The sequence below is a fragment of the Phaethon aethereus genome (genome assembly GCF_964289735.1).
Source record: "Phaethon aethereus genome assembly, chromosome: 2".
Lineage (NCBI taxonomy): Eukaryota > Metazoa > Chordata > Aves > Phaethontiformes > Phaethontidae > Phaethon > Phaethon aethereus.
The window spans coordinates 10,371,270-10,388,716 of record NC_138582.1 but is presented as its reverse complement, the minus strand read 5'-3'; the positions used below and the strand labels follow the sequence as shown (position 1 = coordinate 10,388,716).

The 17,447-nt window shown below is 40.9% G+C and overlaps 1 protein-coding gene across 1 annotated transcript in view; it reads right to left on the bottom strand.

The window, feature by feature from the left end:
* ADCY8 (adenylate cyclase 8) overlaps window positions 1-17,447 on the bottom strand; it is a gene marked incomplete at its 3' end in the record, with an annotated part of 140,195 nt that overhangs the window by 100,321 nt on the left and 22,427 nt on the right. The window contains exon 2 of the mRNA XM_082014870.1: window positions 3,899-4,048. Coding sequence (XP_081870996.1) covers window positions 3,899-4,048 — 150 coding nt within the window. The remainder of the gene's footprint in view (window positions 1-3,898; window positions 4,049-17,447) is intronic.

The window sequence follows — 17,447 nt, the reverse complement described above, 5'->3', positions numbered from 1 at the left end:
CTTGTACCTGAGAATATTTTCTGTGGACAACGAACCAATGGAGCTAATGCAGATTTACAGAGACCATACACGGCACACAGACATTTCTACAGAGCAAACTGGCTTTGACTCTCAAACCTGAAAACCTCACAGCAATACTGAAATAGAGCAAGGAGTCTTTAAACCCTGAAAACCCCACGAAAGGAAGAGACTGATGGAAAATAATGACATCTGGAAAACAAACTGTCATATCTAACTGTCCAAATGTCAGCTCAGGGTAACACAAACAACAATAAAAAAAGAATTTTTCACCTCTAGTGGGATTTTGGTGGTTTCATCTTCTATTTTCATTGCACTTTACAAAAAAGTATGATGGCAAATGAATGAATGAAACTTCTTTTTGTTCAAAAAACGTGTGGATGTGGCACTTCAGGACATGGTTTAGGGGACATGGTGGCGCTGGATTAATGGTTGGACTTGATGATCTTGAAGGTCCTTTCCAACCTAGTGATTCTGTGATTCTGTGATTCTGTGTGATTCTGCGATTCTTCCACTGCAAAAATTTCAGCTTGTCTAGATGAAATTTATTAGGATATACAGAACCATCTCTTGCTTTTCACCACAAGACAGAAGCTGATACACTAGAAACTTTATATTTGTGTTCCAGAAAATCTGCAAATACTCATTAGGGGATTCTTAAAAATCTCTGAAACCCAAACAGATCCTTGCTTATCGGTATTATTGTTTCCCTGTACAGCTCCACATGTCTGATGGTACCTCTCGCTTGTCTCCAAAACATAGATTATAAAATATTTGGCTCACAATTGGGTGACTTGCCATGACTGGCTCTTTTAGACATTACACAATACTGAATAATGACAGCAATAGCACTTATAGTTATTAGAATGGCGGATGATTAGAGATGACAAACTTAAGGGATATTGAGAAATTGGAAGGGTCATTCTGAGAGTGCAGAAACTTGATTTCTTACTTTTAACAATGCACAGTAATGAACAGACATATATCTGAAACATTTACATAACCTTTGTATTTAGGAAAAATTGCAGTCTTATTCCACAATTACTGATGGAAAAGCATACCATTCCTTGTTGCATTTTTTTACTCATGTTGTTTTTTCTTACTTTAATTTTACTAGTCTTCTGATTTAAACAAAATAAGGACAAACCCTATGGGACTTATTTGGCAAGCTGTCATACTTCACATGACATGTCATATGTATGACATGTAATACAATTACCCATTGTAATTATCTGTTATTTTCACTTTAAGACGTGGAAGCTGTGTGGGGTGGAAACAAATCTTGAAAGATTTTAATTATGTCACCCATTACTATAAAAAGTAGCAGTACCACCACTGAAAGCCACAAAAAGCTTGACCCTGCTGTAAGAAAACTTAAGTTTAGACAGTTTATGAGAAGTGGAGAAGAAATAAATCAAAGAGGAACAGAATTTTGAATTCCTGAAATTATTATCTGGAAGAATTATAAAAATAATTATTCCTTTATTTTCTCTGCATTTTTTTAGCTCCTCAGCTATATTTTTAGAAATTTTCAGAAGCCACATCACAACTATTGGCCTGCAAACACTTTTTCCCTGTTTTTTCCCCCCTTCATATATCAGTGCTATTTTCTAGAAAGTCATAGAATGAATTTCTTAAACTTCATTAGGATTTAATCCTTACTTTTTAAAATGTGATATACATTAACACTAATATGATTTTTACAGTCATGTAAACTACAGATCTCTTTTATCATGAAATATATGTCTTCAAGATAGACAAATTATAACAGTCACTGAATTACTGCCTGCGGATACTTATCAAGTGAGCATGAACAAGTTGCTCAAGAAAAGCAGTCACTTAAAATGTGACATTGCCAGCATTCTTAACGAAGATATGTTTAGAAATTGCTTAAATGAGCCACTACTTCAGAAGCAGAGGGAAAGAATAGAAGACTGAGGAAAACATCTCTCCATTCCTCAAGACATTCAAGTATTGGAGTATTTTGTCATTGTTGTTGTCCCAAATACAAATGAAAAGCTGAAAATTATATTACATGTATTTTATATATACATATTTATACATGTGTGTAATAACACAGTTTCAAAGTTCCAAGAAAATTAATCGGAAATATTTCAAAGTGTTGTGTTCCTAAATTTGGGGTTAGTTTATCCTTAAATTGAGTTAAAGAAGAGATCTTTCATTTGGTGTTCTGATGTCTGTATTTTCCCCTTGAGGGCATTTTCCTTCGCCTGAATATATTTTCCTTTATGCATTTCAAGTCATATGATGCCTATGACACACTATTTTGTTTGGTTATAGGTGAGTCTCAACTGCAGTGAGGTAACTCTTTAGGAAGTTCTGCCTTCAGGCAACAGCACAGCCCCGAAGCCTTGCAAGGCATTGAGCCAAGACAAAATGCACAGTTCAACATTGACTGATTAAAAACGAATATTTCAGATCCAACCCCTACTTCCCCCCTCACCAAAAAAAATCTGATTTTTTAAACTCATTCAAAGGGAAACAATCTGTCTTCATTTTCCTAATGGGAAATAAAATTTCAGCAAAATTTAATTTCTCAAAAAGAAAGTTGTCTTTGTAGAAATTTCATTTTCCATAAGAAAATAAAATAATTCTAATGGAAAATCCTCAGAATCATCTGGAACAGTAGAATCTTCTGCTAGTGCTTTATAAAGACTTTTACAATGAACTCTAGAAAACAACGATCAAAGTAAAACTTAAAAAATATTAGTTTATAACACATTAAACAAGAAGAAAAATGCAAAAAAACCCAAACTCACAACCAACCAAAAGCCATAAAAATGTGGTCCTACAGTTAAAATTAGAACAGAGCATCCTAGATAGAATCCCTCAAAGCCTCTTCAGTCAACAGTGGCTGGAGGGTTTTCTGGCGTAGGCAATTTGCATTACTCAGCACAGTCATGCCTTCATACTGAGTCATTAGTCAGTAAAGTCTAGAATATGACATCTTGTTAGATCTCTGTATAAGAGCATGGCTTTCAAGAAACAAATGAAACAAAATGGGGAAGCAATATAAGTATCTATACAACAGCACAAAATGAATGGCTAAGTTCGTTTGAGAATGAAATAGCAGTGTGACATATACAGGTTGTATTTTGATCTTAATGCAAGTTTTTAAACAGCAGGTGAACCTGATGGTATGTCAGTGGGAATGCAGAATACGTATAGCCTTCTACATCTCATTTCTGCTCCATTGGTACAAAATAATAAACAGCAAGCTTCTTTTTATGCAATGCCTCTTATTCTGGATTGGAAAAGATGGTGTATCTAAGAACAATCATACCTGCTCGCATCAAAAGTTCACCTAACTCAGTATGTTATCTGTCTTGCACAGTGGCCAAAAGGAGATTTTTAGGGAAGAATTTAAGAACAGAGAGAGCATACAGTGATACTTCCCTGCAGTAGACTCCCAGCTCCAAAAATCCATCTGTGAGCAAGAGGTGGTGTTTTAGTGTTTTTTCTGCCTAGGTAGAGTTCAATTCCATGAACTTGCTTAGTTTTTACTTGATTGATACAAGTTTTAGTATCACAACACTCTGAAACATGAAGTTCCCCAGTTCAACCCCTCTTGTGTAAAGAATCATTTTAAACACCTGCCAGTTGTTGTTTCATTTGATGGCCACCTCTTCTTGTATGGGAAAGGACAATGAACAGCTATTCTCTATTCATCCTGTTTCCCAGCAAAAATCTTTAAGATGTCATATCAGATCAATACACATCAGCAAAATAAGAGCATGAATCAACCTTAAACTGCACAAACCAGGTGGCATCACCCTGGAGTCAGCGAGGCTACAAAAGCCCAGTCTTGCCCAATTATCAATTCCAGTTAATACATAAATAGGATTTTTTTATCCAATACCTGTCGCTGATTTTCTGTCTCTAGTCTCAGTCTGGCTTCTACACATCTTCTGGTCTCCAGGAAGGCTTGACGTTGCGCTCTGTCTGATAGGTAGCTAATGAAGATTCCTGCAGTGTTCATACACATAAATAACACTGCCTGAGCTGCTATCTGCAACAAACAACAAATAGGATTTGATCAGACAAGAGAAGCAAAAATATCTGTTTAAAAAGAAAAAAGAAAGAGAGGGAGAGAGAATGACTGCTCTGCAGTCATGTAGGCTGTAAAAATAACAGTTAGGAAAGTTTGCATAAAAGAATCTCTTGGATCTTAATTAAAGGCATCGAATGTGTAAAATTCTCTCTGCCAAGAGGAAGAAATATGCAGTATTTGGGGGCATTAAACTCTAGCTGAACCACAAATGATGTTTCCAAGAACTGACTCACAGGGCTCTAGTCAGGAATGATTACAAACATAATTAACAATTTGTTTTTGCACTGCCTCTTCTGTAAAAGCACCGTGGTGATTTGTTCCATGGCTTAGCTTGAGAAGAAAGCCATATTAAGGAAAACAAAGAGTGTCAGTTAACTAAGAATTAATATCAGTGATAATAGCTATTCTGTTACTATTGACCAAATTAAATAAATTTATTTTCAGCTCGTGCCAAAGCACAAGCTTGCACAATCCGAGTCCTGAACCATTCAGCTTGGGAAGCTGAAAGGATAACCAAATGCTTCTGTACACAGACCATTTCTTCTCTGAAGCCTACGCAAGAGTGCACTCTTTTTCCTTGTAGAAGGTGCATCACAGCTTCTTCCTTTGTGATACGAACTTAGAAGAGCCAAATGGGAGCGGATCCTCGGACAACGTAAATCTCAGTGGTTTGTTTGTCTTTCATTGATACCTCTTTGTGCTCTGCGTGTAAGGCAGGGCACACCAGCACCACTGAAGTCAGGGTTGTTTGGGAAGCTGGGTGAGAAACGTAATATTTGCCCGCTCTAGAGTCAGAACACAGACCTGCAGATTCAGCAGCTTTACACAATACCTCATCCCTGTTACAAGCTGCGAATTCACGTCAACTCCTCTCAGTTTCCACTTCATGCTGCCTTTTTTTAACTTGTGAGAGGGTCAAGAGTGAAAAATAAGTACAGAAGTCATTAATATTCCTCAAATGCAGCATCTAGGGCCAAGCTGCTCTGACTGCTACCTTAGCTAGAGAAGCCGTCGGGGCACAGTGAACCAGCTGAGAGTCTACAAACTGCAGCTCCCCGTCTGCCCCCCCAAGGTCCAGTCACTGTGCTGATGAGGTCCCACTGAGTGCACCCTGTCTGGCCACAACACACCTCTCTCCCAGTGGCAGACCAGCCACGGAGCAGGAGAGGGCTACATCACCCCACGGCATGGACAGCCATGGACCATAATGCTGTGGGTGATGCCTACAGGATCATAACAACATCAGAACAGCCATGCCAGGACAAATCAAGTGTTCATCATTCAGGATCCTGTTCCTGACAGAGGACAACAAAGAATGTTCAGGTAAGGATAAAGCAATAGATACGAGTAAAGGAATAAAGAAAGCTTTCAGTGAGGTTTTGTCAAAACAGTCTTGAACACTCCAGCAGTCTGTGGTTGTGGAATATCGTGGGCTAGAGGTTGCATTTTTGTAGTATTATCTGATAATCAGTCTCCCTAAAATCAAAGTGGTGCTTGTCCTAATAGAAAACATTTAGCAAAACTCCCTAATCTTATTGTGACGCTGTGTCTCAGATCCGCAGGTCTCGCTCCTCACATTCACGTGGGTTTGAAAGTGAGATTTGATATCAAACCAAATGCCTCTGGCAGAAACTTCAGCTTTATGTATTCCCGTATTTCTGAATCTGGAGTACTGTTCTACGGTAGTACAGGGAATTCATTTACAATTTATGTGCTGTGATTAAATAAGAATGCATATCCTGGCTCCAGCTGAAGTTTTGTTTAATCTTTGCCAGTAATAGATGTCTAGGCAAAGATTGTGAGAAATAGGGCATGATTAGCATGATCCTTGCATCTTCCTGGCTTCCAGGATCTTGTGGTTTACAGCACCTGAGCTGGAGGTGGCATTCTCTATGCGCCTGCTTAACTTTTTCTGATACCTTTCTGAAGTTAATTGTACCTTTGGCCCCTATGGCATTCAATGACAAAGATTTCTACAATTTAATCAGACACTTTGTGATAAAAATGTTACCTTTTGTTTGCTTTAATTTGCAGCCTTATCATTTCTTTGAGTGCCGCATCATACTTATAATAGGAGAAACAGTGACTAATCATCCCCAATTCATCTTCCTCTCACCATTCCTGATTTTACTAACTTATAGCATTACCCCTTACTTTTATTTTTTAAAAGGGAGGAATTTGAGATTATTTAGTCTCACTGCATTTGTCACTATTCCACCTCTGTTTACTGCTTTTTCCCTGTTATCTACCTTACCCTGTTTTACTGGAGACAGGTTGCCCCAGAGCAGCCAGCTTCCCGAGACACTTTCTGCCTTTGCTCCAAGATAAGACAGCGAATGCAGTAATTCAGCCCATGAGATAACTCCTTTCTGGTGCAGGCTACCAAGAGGCATATGATAAGCTGACATGAGATAAGACCAGTTCCGAATTACCCAGCAGGACAACAGAAATCAGCTGTGGGCAGCTAGAAGAGTCAATGTTTCATATCGTTTTGAGTGACTTGAAGATAATCAATGCTCACACACTAGGAAAGCTAGAGCAGAGGGTGAAAAGAAAAAGAAAAACCTTTCACAACATTTGAAATGTGCATTTAAACAGTGAAAGCGGTGGCAGGGTGCTCTCCTTTACTTGCAAATTCAATTGCAAGGTCCTCATGAGCCCTGTTCAGTCACCCATCTCTGCTAATACTCAGGACTAGTGCCACTCACTTGAGCAGATCTCCTTAGAGCAAATGCAGTAGAATTTGGCCTTCAATTAGATTTCATGAGCACATAATTTGATTTGGACAAAGGGAATTATGGAAAACATGTTACAGGTAAAACAGCAGCTTACTCAGAGGCAGAATCTGTAAGAAAACACATAGTAGTCTGATTGAAACCAATCTACAGAGCAAAGCGCTTTGCCTTGCAAGGATACTAATCTGTGGCTCTTGTTAATAAAAGAATAAAAAAGACACATAAGACTTGAGTCTCTCATTGCCACTCCTTTTTCCTACAGCTTACTCTGGCCAATTCCAGAAGTTCTGCAGGATTCTGTAGTGCCTGTCAGGTCTACAAGCCAGGGCAGACTCTGATTTTATAAGATGTACACAGTTTCATGTCTTTTTGACTGACTTGAAGATAATGCTCTCATAGTAGGAAAGCTGGGGTATAATGTGAAAAAAGAAAATCTTTTCACAACATTTATAAGCTCTTTAGCCTATTTGTACCTTGCACAGCACTCAAATAAGCAACTGTAGCAGAGACAGCAAGTGATCTTAAAAAGCCGTGAGTGATAAGTTTTGATGTTAAATAGGGCTCTGGGAAGGTCTACTTCTCGAATATTTAAAAAATGCAAAGAAGGTACCCATCACAATGATGCTTGGGAATATCTGTGTAACAGGATCAGCACTGTCCCTGCTGAACCGGCAGTTGCACATAATCGCATGATAAGATGAACAGAGCTGAAGAAAGTTACTTGACAAGACCATGCAGGCAGTTAGAAGCAGATGTTAAAATTTTTACTCCAAAACTGTTTCCCATATTTCTCATAAGAGGTGATTAAGAGCTTAGTTCACAGAGAAAGTAGTTGTCAAATAAATTTACAAAGTGTCCTTAATACAGGCACCTCAGAGCCCTTTGCAAAATGGATACAAAAACTAGCCAAAAACAAAGGCAATGAAAGCAGAGGATGTAAGTCAGACAAAAACACTAAGTTTAAATCTGATTCAAATAATTTCATTTTTATTTGTCATGTGTATAAAAAAAGGCTTTGCCAAGGCAGCTGAAACCAAGGTAACATTTTGAGTGGATTTGGGAACCACCAGATCTCAGACAAAGAAATAAAAGACACTGGACACAGTCAGGAAGAAGTATCAATTAAAGTATGTACAGTATAGTAATGTAAGAGAACAAGAAAAGAAGAATCCATTGAAAAGACAGTGAAGTAGCTCACAAGTCTGTTGCGATGTGGTAGGTGAACCACAGCCACAGACAGCTTATCAAGACAGAATGAATGTAGGCCAGGAAACAGGAAATTCAGAAGGGTACAGGTGAGTTAGGGAGAGCAGAGCTGGGGCAAGCATAACAACATGCGTTTGTAGGCATTTCTGCTGTTAAGAGCACCTAATGGTGTTTGCCTTCATTTGGCATTTACACAGATTTCTGTGAGTTTATGAACAACTGGGAGCAAGTTAGAGAAGGGTTTGGAAATGCCAGAAATTTTAAAACTTCAAAAATCATAACTAACTGCTGTGTGTTTTTATTTTGCCACAAGCTTCCTCTTTGAAAAGGTGCAATTGTCCATCAGGAACAATTATATATAGAAAGCCATAGGGCTGGCTGTAAAGTCTCCTAATTCAGTGCTTTCTAAGACCTGCCAGTAGTAGCATTTATGGAGCATTTAGTGATTGAGTTCAGCACTTCCCAAGAGCCCATAACCTGAGGAAAAGTGAACATTCAACAAACCCAACAGAGGGGAAATATATTGATTGATAGCTAGCCCTAAAGGATAATAATTGCCACAGACAATCTTCATCATGCATAGTTGAACCAATGGTAGCACACATTCACGTGGGAAGCACAGTGGAGGTGGAAGGGAGAAAACTAAATAAGTTTAGAAACAATTCTGAAATCCAGGAGGACACTGAACGTGTGTGTTACTACCTTAAGTGCAGAAACTCTAGTGTGCTCTGCAGAAATAAACCTATTAACCCCTTCAGCAGGTAATTTTATTCTGCTGTGTAGAAACAGAGCAGTGCTGGGGCTGATCTTTCCAAAACACATCTGAAAAGTAAAGACATGGTTTTCACTGCAGTCTCCAGTTGGACATTCTCAAGGCAGATCAGTTCTAAACAGCAGGAATTTCATTAATTCCTGAAATAAGACTGCGGGAAATTATTTAATTATTTTTCGATTTTGCTTTCTAATTTTGGATTGGCTTCAACAATGGATTAGAGTAGTTCTTGCCTGTTTTGGGAAAACTAGGAAAGTAAAGCTGTTATGCGTCTTTAAGAGTGTTTTCAGCATGTGGCACATAAAGAACTGGTTGCTATGGTAATTATTATTGGTTAATTAGGTTTAGAGAAGCATTTTGATTCATCATTAGTTGTTTAACTAAAAATAGCAGCTTGCCACAAGGTTGGTTTTTGGAACAAAAATGTCTCAGAAACCCTATTGCCCTCTCCCCCTTGCTTAGGTTACTTGGAGGGAAAATAACTTACGTTCTTACAAGAACTGATCACCAGGAATGAACTGAGGGTTGCATAAGAATTGTGGGATTTGAGACCAAAATGCTCTACTTTGTATTGAATAGGGACATCTGGTAGCACAGACTCTACCACTCTCACTGCTGGGCTGCAGCAAGCCTCTATCTCCAGCTGAGACCATGATTTTATGAATCAAAGCTCCTGGCAATGAAACTAGCAAGTACCTGTATCTCTGTACTGCCTCTTGCCCACCTTGATCCCTCAACACAGTTTCCCCTTCATTGTGCTAGATCAATTATTTGTGGGACCATACTGTGAACTGTATCAGGGAACTTGGCCAACTTAAAAAACCAAACATTTGGCATTGGCAGTGATTTTCCTATCTAGAGCAGTCGTCTCATTGAGTTCACAGCACAGCCTCCACAGTGAGAGGAAGCACGTGAACGTTCATAGTCGGCACTGCTGCCAACTCATTAAACTGAAATCATTCCAGCCTTAGTGTTAAATCACCTTGTAAGGAGCATTTTATTTCCCAGGTTCACTCCTTCTGACTTCTCCTGGTTCTAACAACTAAATGCCAATGGCCATGATAAAGTTCTTTTTGTTTGTTTTAGATTGTGGGTGCTTCTTCAACATTTACTGGAAAACAACCTGTCCCACAAAGGTGCCCAGATTGCTGCCTTGACTTTCCAGAAAGCTCATCTGTCCCTGATCCTCTATATTGTTCTATGCATAAGTACCACAGCTGTTTAACTCCTACCCACAGCTGGAGTGAATGCTAACCCTTTTATCTGGTCGACATATACATAGTTTACTGAAAGACAGGAATTTACCATACACTTGAGAAGATAAGGATGGAGAAAGGTATATTGTTTATTCATGGTAAATTTAGTCAAGCACAGACTACGATGGTTAAGAGCAGTGCTTTACCCCACTGACCCCTGGTTTGTTAAATGTGAAAGGAGTCATCTGTATCAGTGTCACCTCCTGATTTTGTGTTTAGAACCAAGTTTTGTGGTTCAGCTGTGCACAGCTCCCATGGGAACATTGGCTGATTCTTCAAAAACTCAGATCTTATTTATGCCTTTAGGAGAGCTGAGATCTTTTAAGAAGCCTGGTCTTGCTGTTTCCAGAGCAGGCTTTAGAGGACTTCACCATGTACTTAGGGACATAGTCTGGCCTTTAATGTGCGTGAAATCTGTAGCCTGCAAGATAGGTTCGCCCTATCAAAACACAGCGTGTACCCCAAGGCTTTATTAGATTACCCTCAATGAGAGTAACACACCAGGATTAGAGCGGCAGGGTGCTAGCGAGGCCCCTCGGCCTGTTGCACCAGAGAAAGACCTCACAGGAAGTAAGGGGTGTTCCTCTAAGAAGGTGACATGGCTGACACACCAGCTGGAGTGCCTCTACACCAACGCACCCAGCGTGGGCAAAAAACAGCAGGAGCTGGAAGCCATCATGCTTCTAGAAAGCTGTGACCTGGTCACCATTACTGAAATCTGGTGGGATGAATCCCATGAGTGGAGTGTGGCTATTGATGGCTACAGGCTGTTCAGAAGGGGAAGGCAAGGAATGAAGGGTGGAGGTGTTGCCCTCTCTGTGAAGAAACAGAGAGAGTGAGAAGAGCTGTCTCTGAAAAATAGCCATGAGTAGGTCGAAAGCTATGGGTAAGAATCAGAGACCAAGGCAGCAAAGGGAACCTTATGGTTGGTGTCTACTACAGGCCGCACAATCAAGGGGAGTCTATTGATGAGGCTTTCTCACTCCAGCTACAGGAGGCATTGCGCTCACAGGCTCTTGTCCTGCTGGGGGACTTCAACCACTCCAACATCTGCTGGAAATTTAGGACAGTGAGCTGTAGGCAATCCAGGAGACTCCTGGAGTGCACTGAGGATAACTTCCTAAGCCAGGTAATAGACAGCCCTACCAGAAGGGATGAGATACTGGATCTGTTGGTCACCAACACAAGTGAGCTAATTGGTGACATCAAGCTTGGAGGCAGCCTGGGCTGCAGTGGTCATGCACTAGTGGAGTTCGTAGTCCTGAGGGATAAGGGGCAGGTGAAGGGTAAAGTCAGGACCTTGAATTTTAGGAAAGCAAGCTTCCAGCTCTTCAGGGAGTTAGTCAACAGGACCCCCTGGAAAACTGCCTTAAGGGACAACGGAGAAGAACAGAGCTGGCAGATCTTTAAGGATGCTTTCCACAGTGCACAAGATCTCTCAATCCCCAGGTGTCAGAAATCGGGAAAGGAAGGCAGGAGACCAGCATGGCTGAGTCAAGACCTGCTGGTCAAACTAAAGGGCAAGAAGAAAATGCACAGACAGGGGAAGCAGGGACAGGTATCCTGGGAAGAGTACAGGGATGCTGCCCAGTTGTGTAGGGATGGGGTCAGGAAGGCCAAGGCATGGCTGGAGATGAACTTGGCAAGAGATGCAAAGAATAATAAGAAGAAGGGCTTCTACAGCCAGAAAAGGAAAGTCAAAGGGGGCATAGCCCCCCTTGATGAGTAAGACTGGCAAACTGGTAACAATGGATGAGGAGAAGGCTGAGGTATTGAATGACTTGTTTACTCGGTCTTCACTGGCAGTGTCTCTTCCCACACTTCTCAAGGGGATGCACTGCATGATGGGGACTGGAGGAGCAAAGTGTCTCCCACTGTAACAGATGATCAGGTTAGAAACCACCTGAGGAACCTGAACATTCACAAGTCTATGGGACCTGACAAGGTGCATCCCAGAGTCCTGAGGGAATTTGCTGATGTGGTTGCCAAGACACTCACTCTCCATAATATTTGATAAGTCCTGGAAGTCAGGTGAAGTCCCTGGAGACTAGAAAAAGGGAAACATTGCACCCATTTTTTAAAAAGAGTAGCAAGGAGGACCCTGGGAACTACTGACATGTCAGCCTTACTTCTGTGCCTTAGCAGATCATGGAGCAGACCCTCCTAGAAGCTATGCTAAGGCACATGGAGGACAAGGAGGTGATTCGAGACAGCCAGCATGGCTTCACCAAGGGCAAGTCCTGCCTGACCAATCTAGTGGCCTTCCAGGATAAAGTGACTACCTCCGTGGACAAGGGAAGAACTACAGATGTTATCTATCTGTAAGGCCCTTGATATGGTCCCCCACAACATCGTTCACTCTAAATTGGAGAGAGATGGATTTGATGGGGGACTGTTGGGTGGATGAGAAATTGGTTGCATGGTTGCACCCAGAAAGTAGTGATAAATGGCTCAATGTCCAGATGGAGATGGGTGACAAGTGGTGTCCCTCAGGGGTCTGTACCAGTACTCTTTAATATCTTCATCAGTGTCATAGACAGTGGGATCGAGTGCACCCTCAGTAAGTTTGCAGACAACACCAAACTGAGTGGTGTGGTTGACACACCTGAGGGATGGGATGCCATCCAGAGGGTCCTGGACAAGTTCGAGGCGTGGGCCTGTGTGAACCTCATGAGGTTCAACAAGGCCAAGGGCAGGGTCTTGCATCTGGGTCGGGGCAACCCCCAGTATCAATACAGGCTGGAGGTGAAGGGATGGAGAGCAGCCCTGCCAACAAGAACTTGGGGGTACTCGTGGATGAAAAGCTGGACATGAGCCAGCAATGTGCGCTTGCAACCCAGAAGGTCAACCGTCTTCTGGGCTGCATCCAAAGCAGTGTGGCCAGCAGGAGGAGAGAGGGGATTCTGTCCCTCTGCTCTGCTCTGGTGAGGCCCCACGTGCAGTGCTGCGTCCAGCTCTGGAGCCCTCAGCACAAGAAAGACACAGACCTGTTGGAGCGGGGCCAGAGGAGGCCACAAAAATGATCAGAGGGATGGAACAGCTCTGCTGTGAGGGCAGGCTGAGAGAGTTGGGGTTGTTCAGCCTGGAGAAGAGAAGGCTCTGGGAAGACCTTATTGCAGCCTGCCAGCACTTCAAAGGGGCTTCTAAGAAAGATGGGGACAGGCTTTTTAGCAGGACCTGTAGTGATAGGACAAGGGGTCATGGTTTTAAACTAAAAGAGGGCAGATTTAAACTAGATCTAAGGAAGAAATTTTTGACAGTGAGGGTGATGAAACCCTGGCGCAGGTTGCCCAGAGAGGTGGTAAATGCCCCATCCCTGGAAACATTCAAGGTCAGGTTGGATGGGGCTCTGAGCAGCCTGATCTAGTTGAAGGTGTCCCTGCTCGTTGCAGGAGAGTTGGACTAGATGACCTCTAAAGGTCTCTTCCAAACTATTCTATGGTTCTATGAGAGTAACTCTTCTCAGACATGGTTTTCTCCATACTATTGCAGAATATCCTCACATGTCTATTGCTCCTTCACTGCTAATGATTTAGCATTTTCCCTCTGAATGACGACACCTTTGCATAAAATCGATTGTGGTAGTTCAAGACAGAATTCAGAGATATGTATCTTTAATATTCATAACAAGATTTTATTTTGCTCTTAGAAAAATAGCTATTTCCTTTTTGCTCTTTCTCTCACTGAATCCATTAGAAGTGTAGAAAACAATGTCTGATTAGCTCAAAACATACAATTTGGTAAGTCAGTTATCGACTATGACAAGACTTTTGCAACACGATGTGGTACAAGAAATCTTTCAGGAAAATCATATCATATATCGTATCATATCAGACACATAAGGGCTGACATAACTTGAGTGATGCACTGAGGCAGTCAAGCAAATACATAACCCTGCTAGCAGCCCCAAATGGCAAATAATTTTCAGCACATCTCCTCTAACTCCTCTTGAGTTTGTCTAAAATTTAGGATTCAAGTATAACGGTAATCAAAAAAAATCTATTCTGGGAATTTGGATAACCTTTTTTTGTGTGTGTTTTCTTTTTATAGATGTTAAAGTGACTAGACATGTCTGGGACAATGTTAGTAGTAGGGTCATAGCCCATGCATACAGGTGAATGGACAGAAATGGGGAAATGATTGTCAATTTTTAGTAACTGCTTTCCATGGCTACAGGGTACTGTGGTGAACTCTCTCCCTGACCCTCATCTAGGAACTGATTCTAGATTACGGAATGAAATCTGGTGATCACATTTCCTGTTCTCTGAGCAGCACAGCACTCTTTTGTCATCATTTTGAACAGGATGCTGTTATAGATATCTGAAATGTTCCTATATTCAATGAACAATCTTATCCTTTGACATGAATAACCGTTTCTATTCAGTGTTTTCTGTGTGCTGGTCAGGTACCTTCTTCCTCTGCTCTGAGACAGCTGCATTGCAGGGTAATCACAAGGAGCAATCTAAAGCCAAACCTTCCAGATGTCATCATTATATTGTCCAAGAACTTCACCTCATTTGGTGTGTTTAGGTAAACGTAAAAGACTCACACAGGAATCTCTGTTTTCTTCTCCTTGTAATATCTATGTTCTCCATATAATATGTAACCTTGAAACCACAGTACATGTACTACAGAATTACTTTAAATTATCTGTGCTGTCTAACCAGGAGTAGATTCTGTAATAACCCGCAAAAATCAGCAAAAAACAAGGCACAGTGTAAGTCCCTGTGCAACACAGAAATACGCTGGAAGCAGCCCATGGCAGTCAGGGTAGGTTAAGGAAATTGCTGAAGTGATGGTCTTGCCCTGCTCACTGCTCAGAGGGAATGTAAAGCAGCTGTGGGGCTTCCCTTTCTGCAATTCCGTATCTCAGGCTCATGAAACTCAGTCTGACACTAAAATTTTCCCTACACTTTTTTATGTGGAAGCTATCTCCCTTACAAGCTGCACATATACTGTTCAAAACAAATACCAAAGTATTTATGTTCAATAGAAGCCACATTCTATTTAATGCCACTAGTGAAGTAAATTACTCCTAATAAAAGTTACGGCATCTAAACAAAGATCTGTAAGAAAATAATCTGAAATGGGAAAGCACACTCACAACATCCTAGATATTAAAAATTAAAAATAATTCCTGGGCTTTTTTTTGCAGCAACCCTTACCAAACACTAATCTTTCCCCTTGCATTATATACACGGGTATCTGAATTGTAAATGACACTCTCCCAATTCAAGATGTATCAGTATTTGGGGATCAGGCATCAGACATCATAGATAACTTTTCAGTGAGAAAAATTCCAGCTGACACCCAGTCTGGAAGTGTCTCAGAGATCACTGAGCATAAAGGTGAGTCTGGACACCCTAAAACTAGGACCTCTAAAGTGAAAGTCACATTTGGAAATTTTCCTCAAATTATCTCAGTAGTTCTGTCTAAGTCAATGCAAGACAGCCAAGGCAGAAGAACTCCTAGTACTTCCCTTAATAGATTATACAACTGATTAGGAGTATGGTAGGAAAAAAAATTCAGCAAAGCTGCTTTGCAGCATTGGAAAGAGTTTAACTACATTTTAAGGAAAACAGAATTAGGTAGTCTGCATTTCTGCTAAATGAGTTTGGGGTGGTGTTCTGTACAGCTGTTTTTATTGCTCTAGGTAATGGCTCTTATCCGAAGTAGGATGTCAAAACTGAGCGAGCAATAATTATGTTTGTAGGGCTGACAGCAGTTCATCTTTTCTGACACACTTTGTTACTGTTTTCATCTGATCAAATGTACGCGTATCCCAGCAATTACCTACAAGACGTATTCCATGTCTATTCCCAAGGGAACTGGCAATCGTTGTGATTTGTGTACAGGTGACCCTGCTTCGGTGCATTGTGCAGAGTTAGAACAGCCTGCACAAGAGAAGATTTTTATTTTTCTTCCTAGCTATGTGAGGCCAGGTCATGTGTGTTTTCCTCTGAATTATCAAGCTGTGGCCATAGGTGGAGGGAAGAAGCAAGCTTTTGCAAATCATTTTTTCCCCTTTGGTATTGCAATGGAAAAAGAAAGTAATAGCAAAACATAATGATCTTAAATTACTCTTGGACTTTTTATCAAGAAATAAAGACAGCCTTATGAAAGCCTCTCCAGTCTGGGTGAGAGTGAGACTAATATCTATTAGCAAGCAAATTGGTTTAACTGAAAGTGTACTGAAAATACTGGTAATGAAAAATAGATGAGGGATATCATAGTGTTGAGTGTCCTTTTCCAAACAACCCTTGTCCTTCAAAGCCTGCTTCTACTCTGATGGGAAGCTCCACTGTTTGTGTTAATCAGTTATACCTGCTGGCAAACAAACCACCCCCCACAGCTGTTCTTTTTAAAAACTATTCACACACACAAAAAAAAAAGCCAAAACAGCTGGAAACAAAGGCTCTTTACACTTTATTATCAGCATTTTTAACTAAGGCCAATGGCAAGGCTAAATTTTTCCTACACTTGCACCTGTAAGTGGTTATCATCTTGACGGGCATCATTAGACAGAGTTTGCCCATTGAATCTACAGATGATTGATGTGTGAAACCACAAGAGTAGTCTTACAGATCCCAGATCAGGCTGTAGGTTTGCTAGCCCAGAAATTATAAGGAAAATATCTCCTCTCCAAATTTCCCATTATGGCTGCTCTGCTTCCATTTTAAATTGTTTTTGGAAAAATGACTTGAAAACCCCAATAAAAGCAATTTAATATTCCCTGTGTTTCTTTTTTCCCTCAATATCTCCTTTTGTTGTTGACTATGATGATTCCCTGAAAATCAAGGAACTCAGCAACGAAATTTTTAGAGTCTTTCCCTTGCAAAACATTTACAACAAAAAAAAATCAACAAAAAACCCCAAACCCCTACTTTCTCAGCTATCCCGGATGCTAGCATCGGGCTGTAAATATGGCAGATCATAGCACCTGAGGCCTGCTCTTACTTTGGAGAAATCTTGGGTAGCGTAAATGTGGTGGGATTGTAGTCTGACTTCAGTGTACACAGGATTTCAAGCATCCTTAACCATACAGAGAGCCAGCGCTGATATGACCTTGGGAGACCACAGGAAAAAGAGAGCCTGTGAAGATACGGGTGAACCTGGAAGGGAAACTTTAAGATGGTTGGGGATGGGGTAATAGGGTCCAGGAACCTTTATCCTCCAGAGCTGAGCTGAACACAGCTTAGGTACAGTGGAAGACATGAATCACTCTTTTCCAAGGTTAAATTTGAATTTTACTAATAACTATATAATGTTACTCAATATTCTCTTTAAGTCTGCTTTGTCTCAATTTTTTTAACTCTCAGTTAGGAACTTTCCTGGAGAGAAAATGAGGAAGGGATGTGGGAGCAAATGGAAATGTACCAGACAAAAGC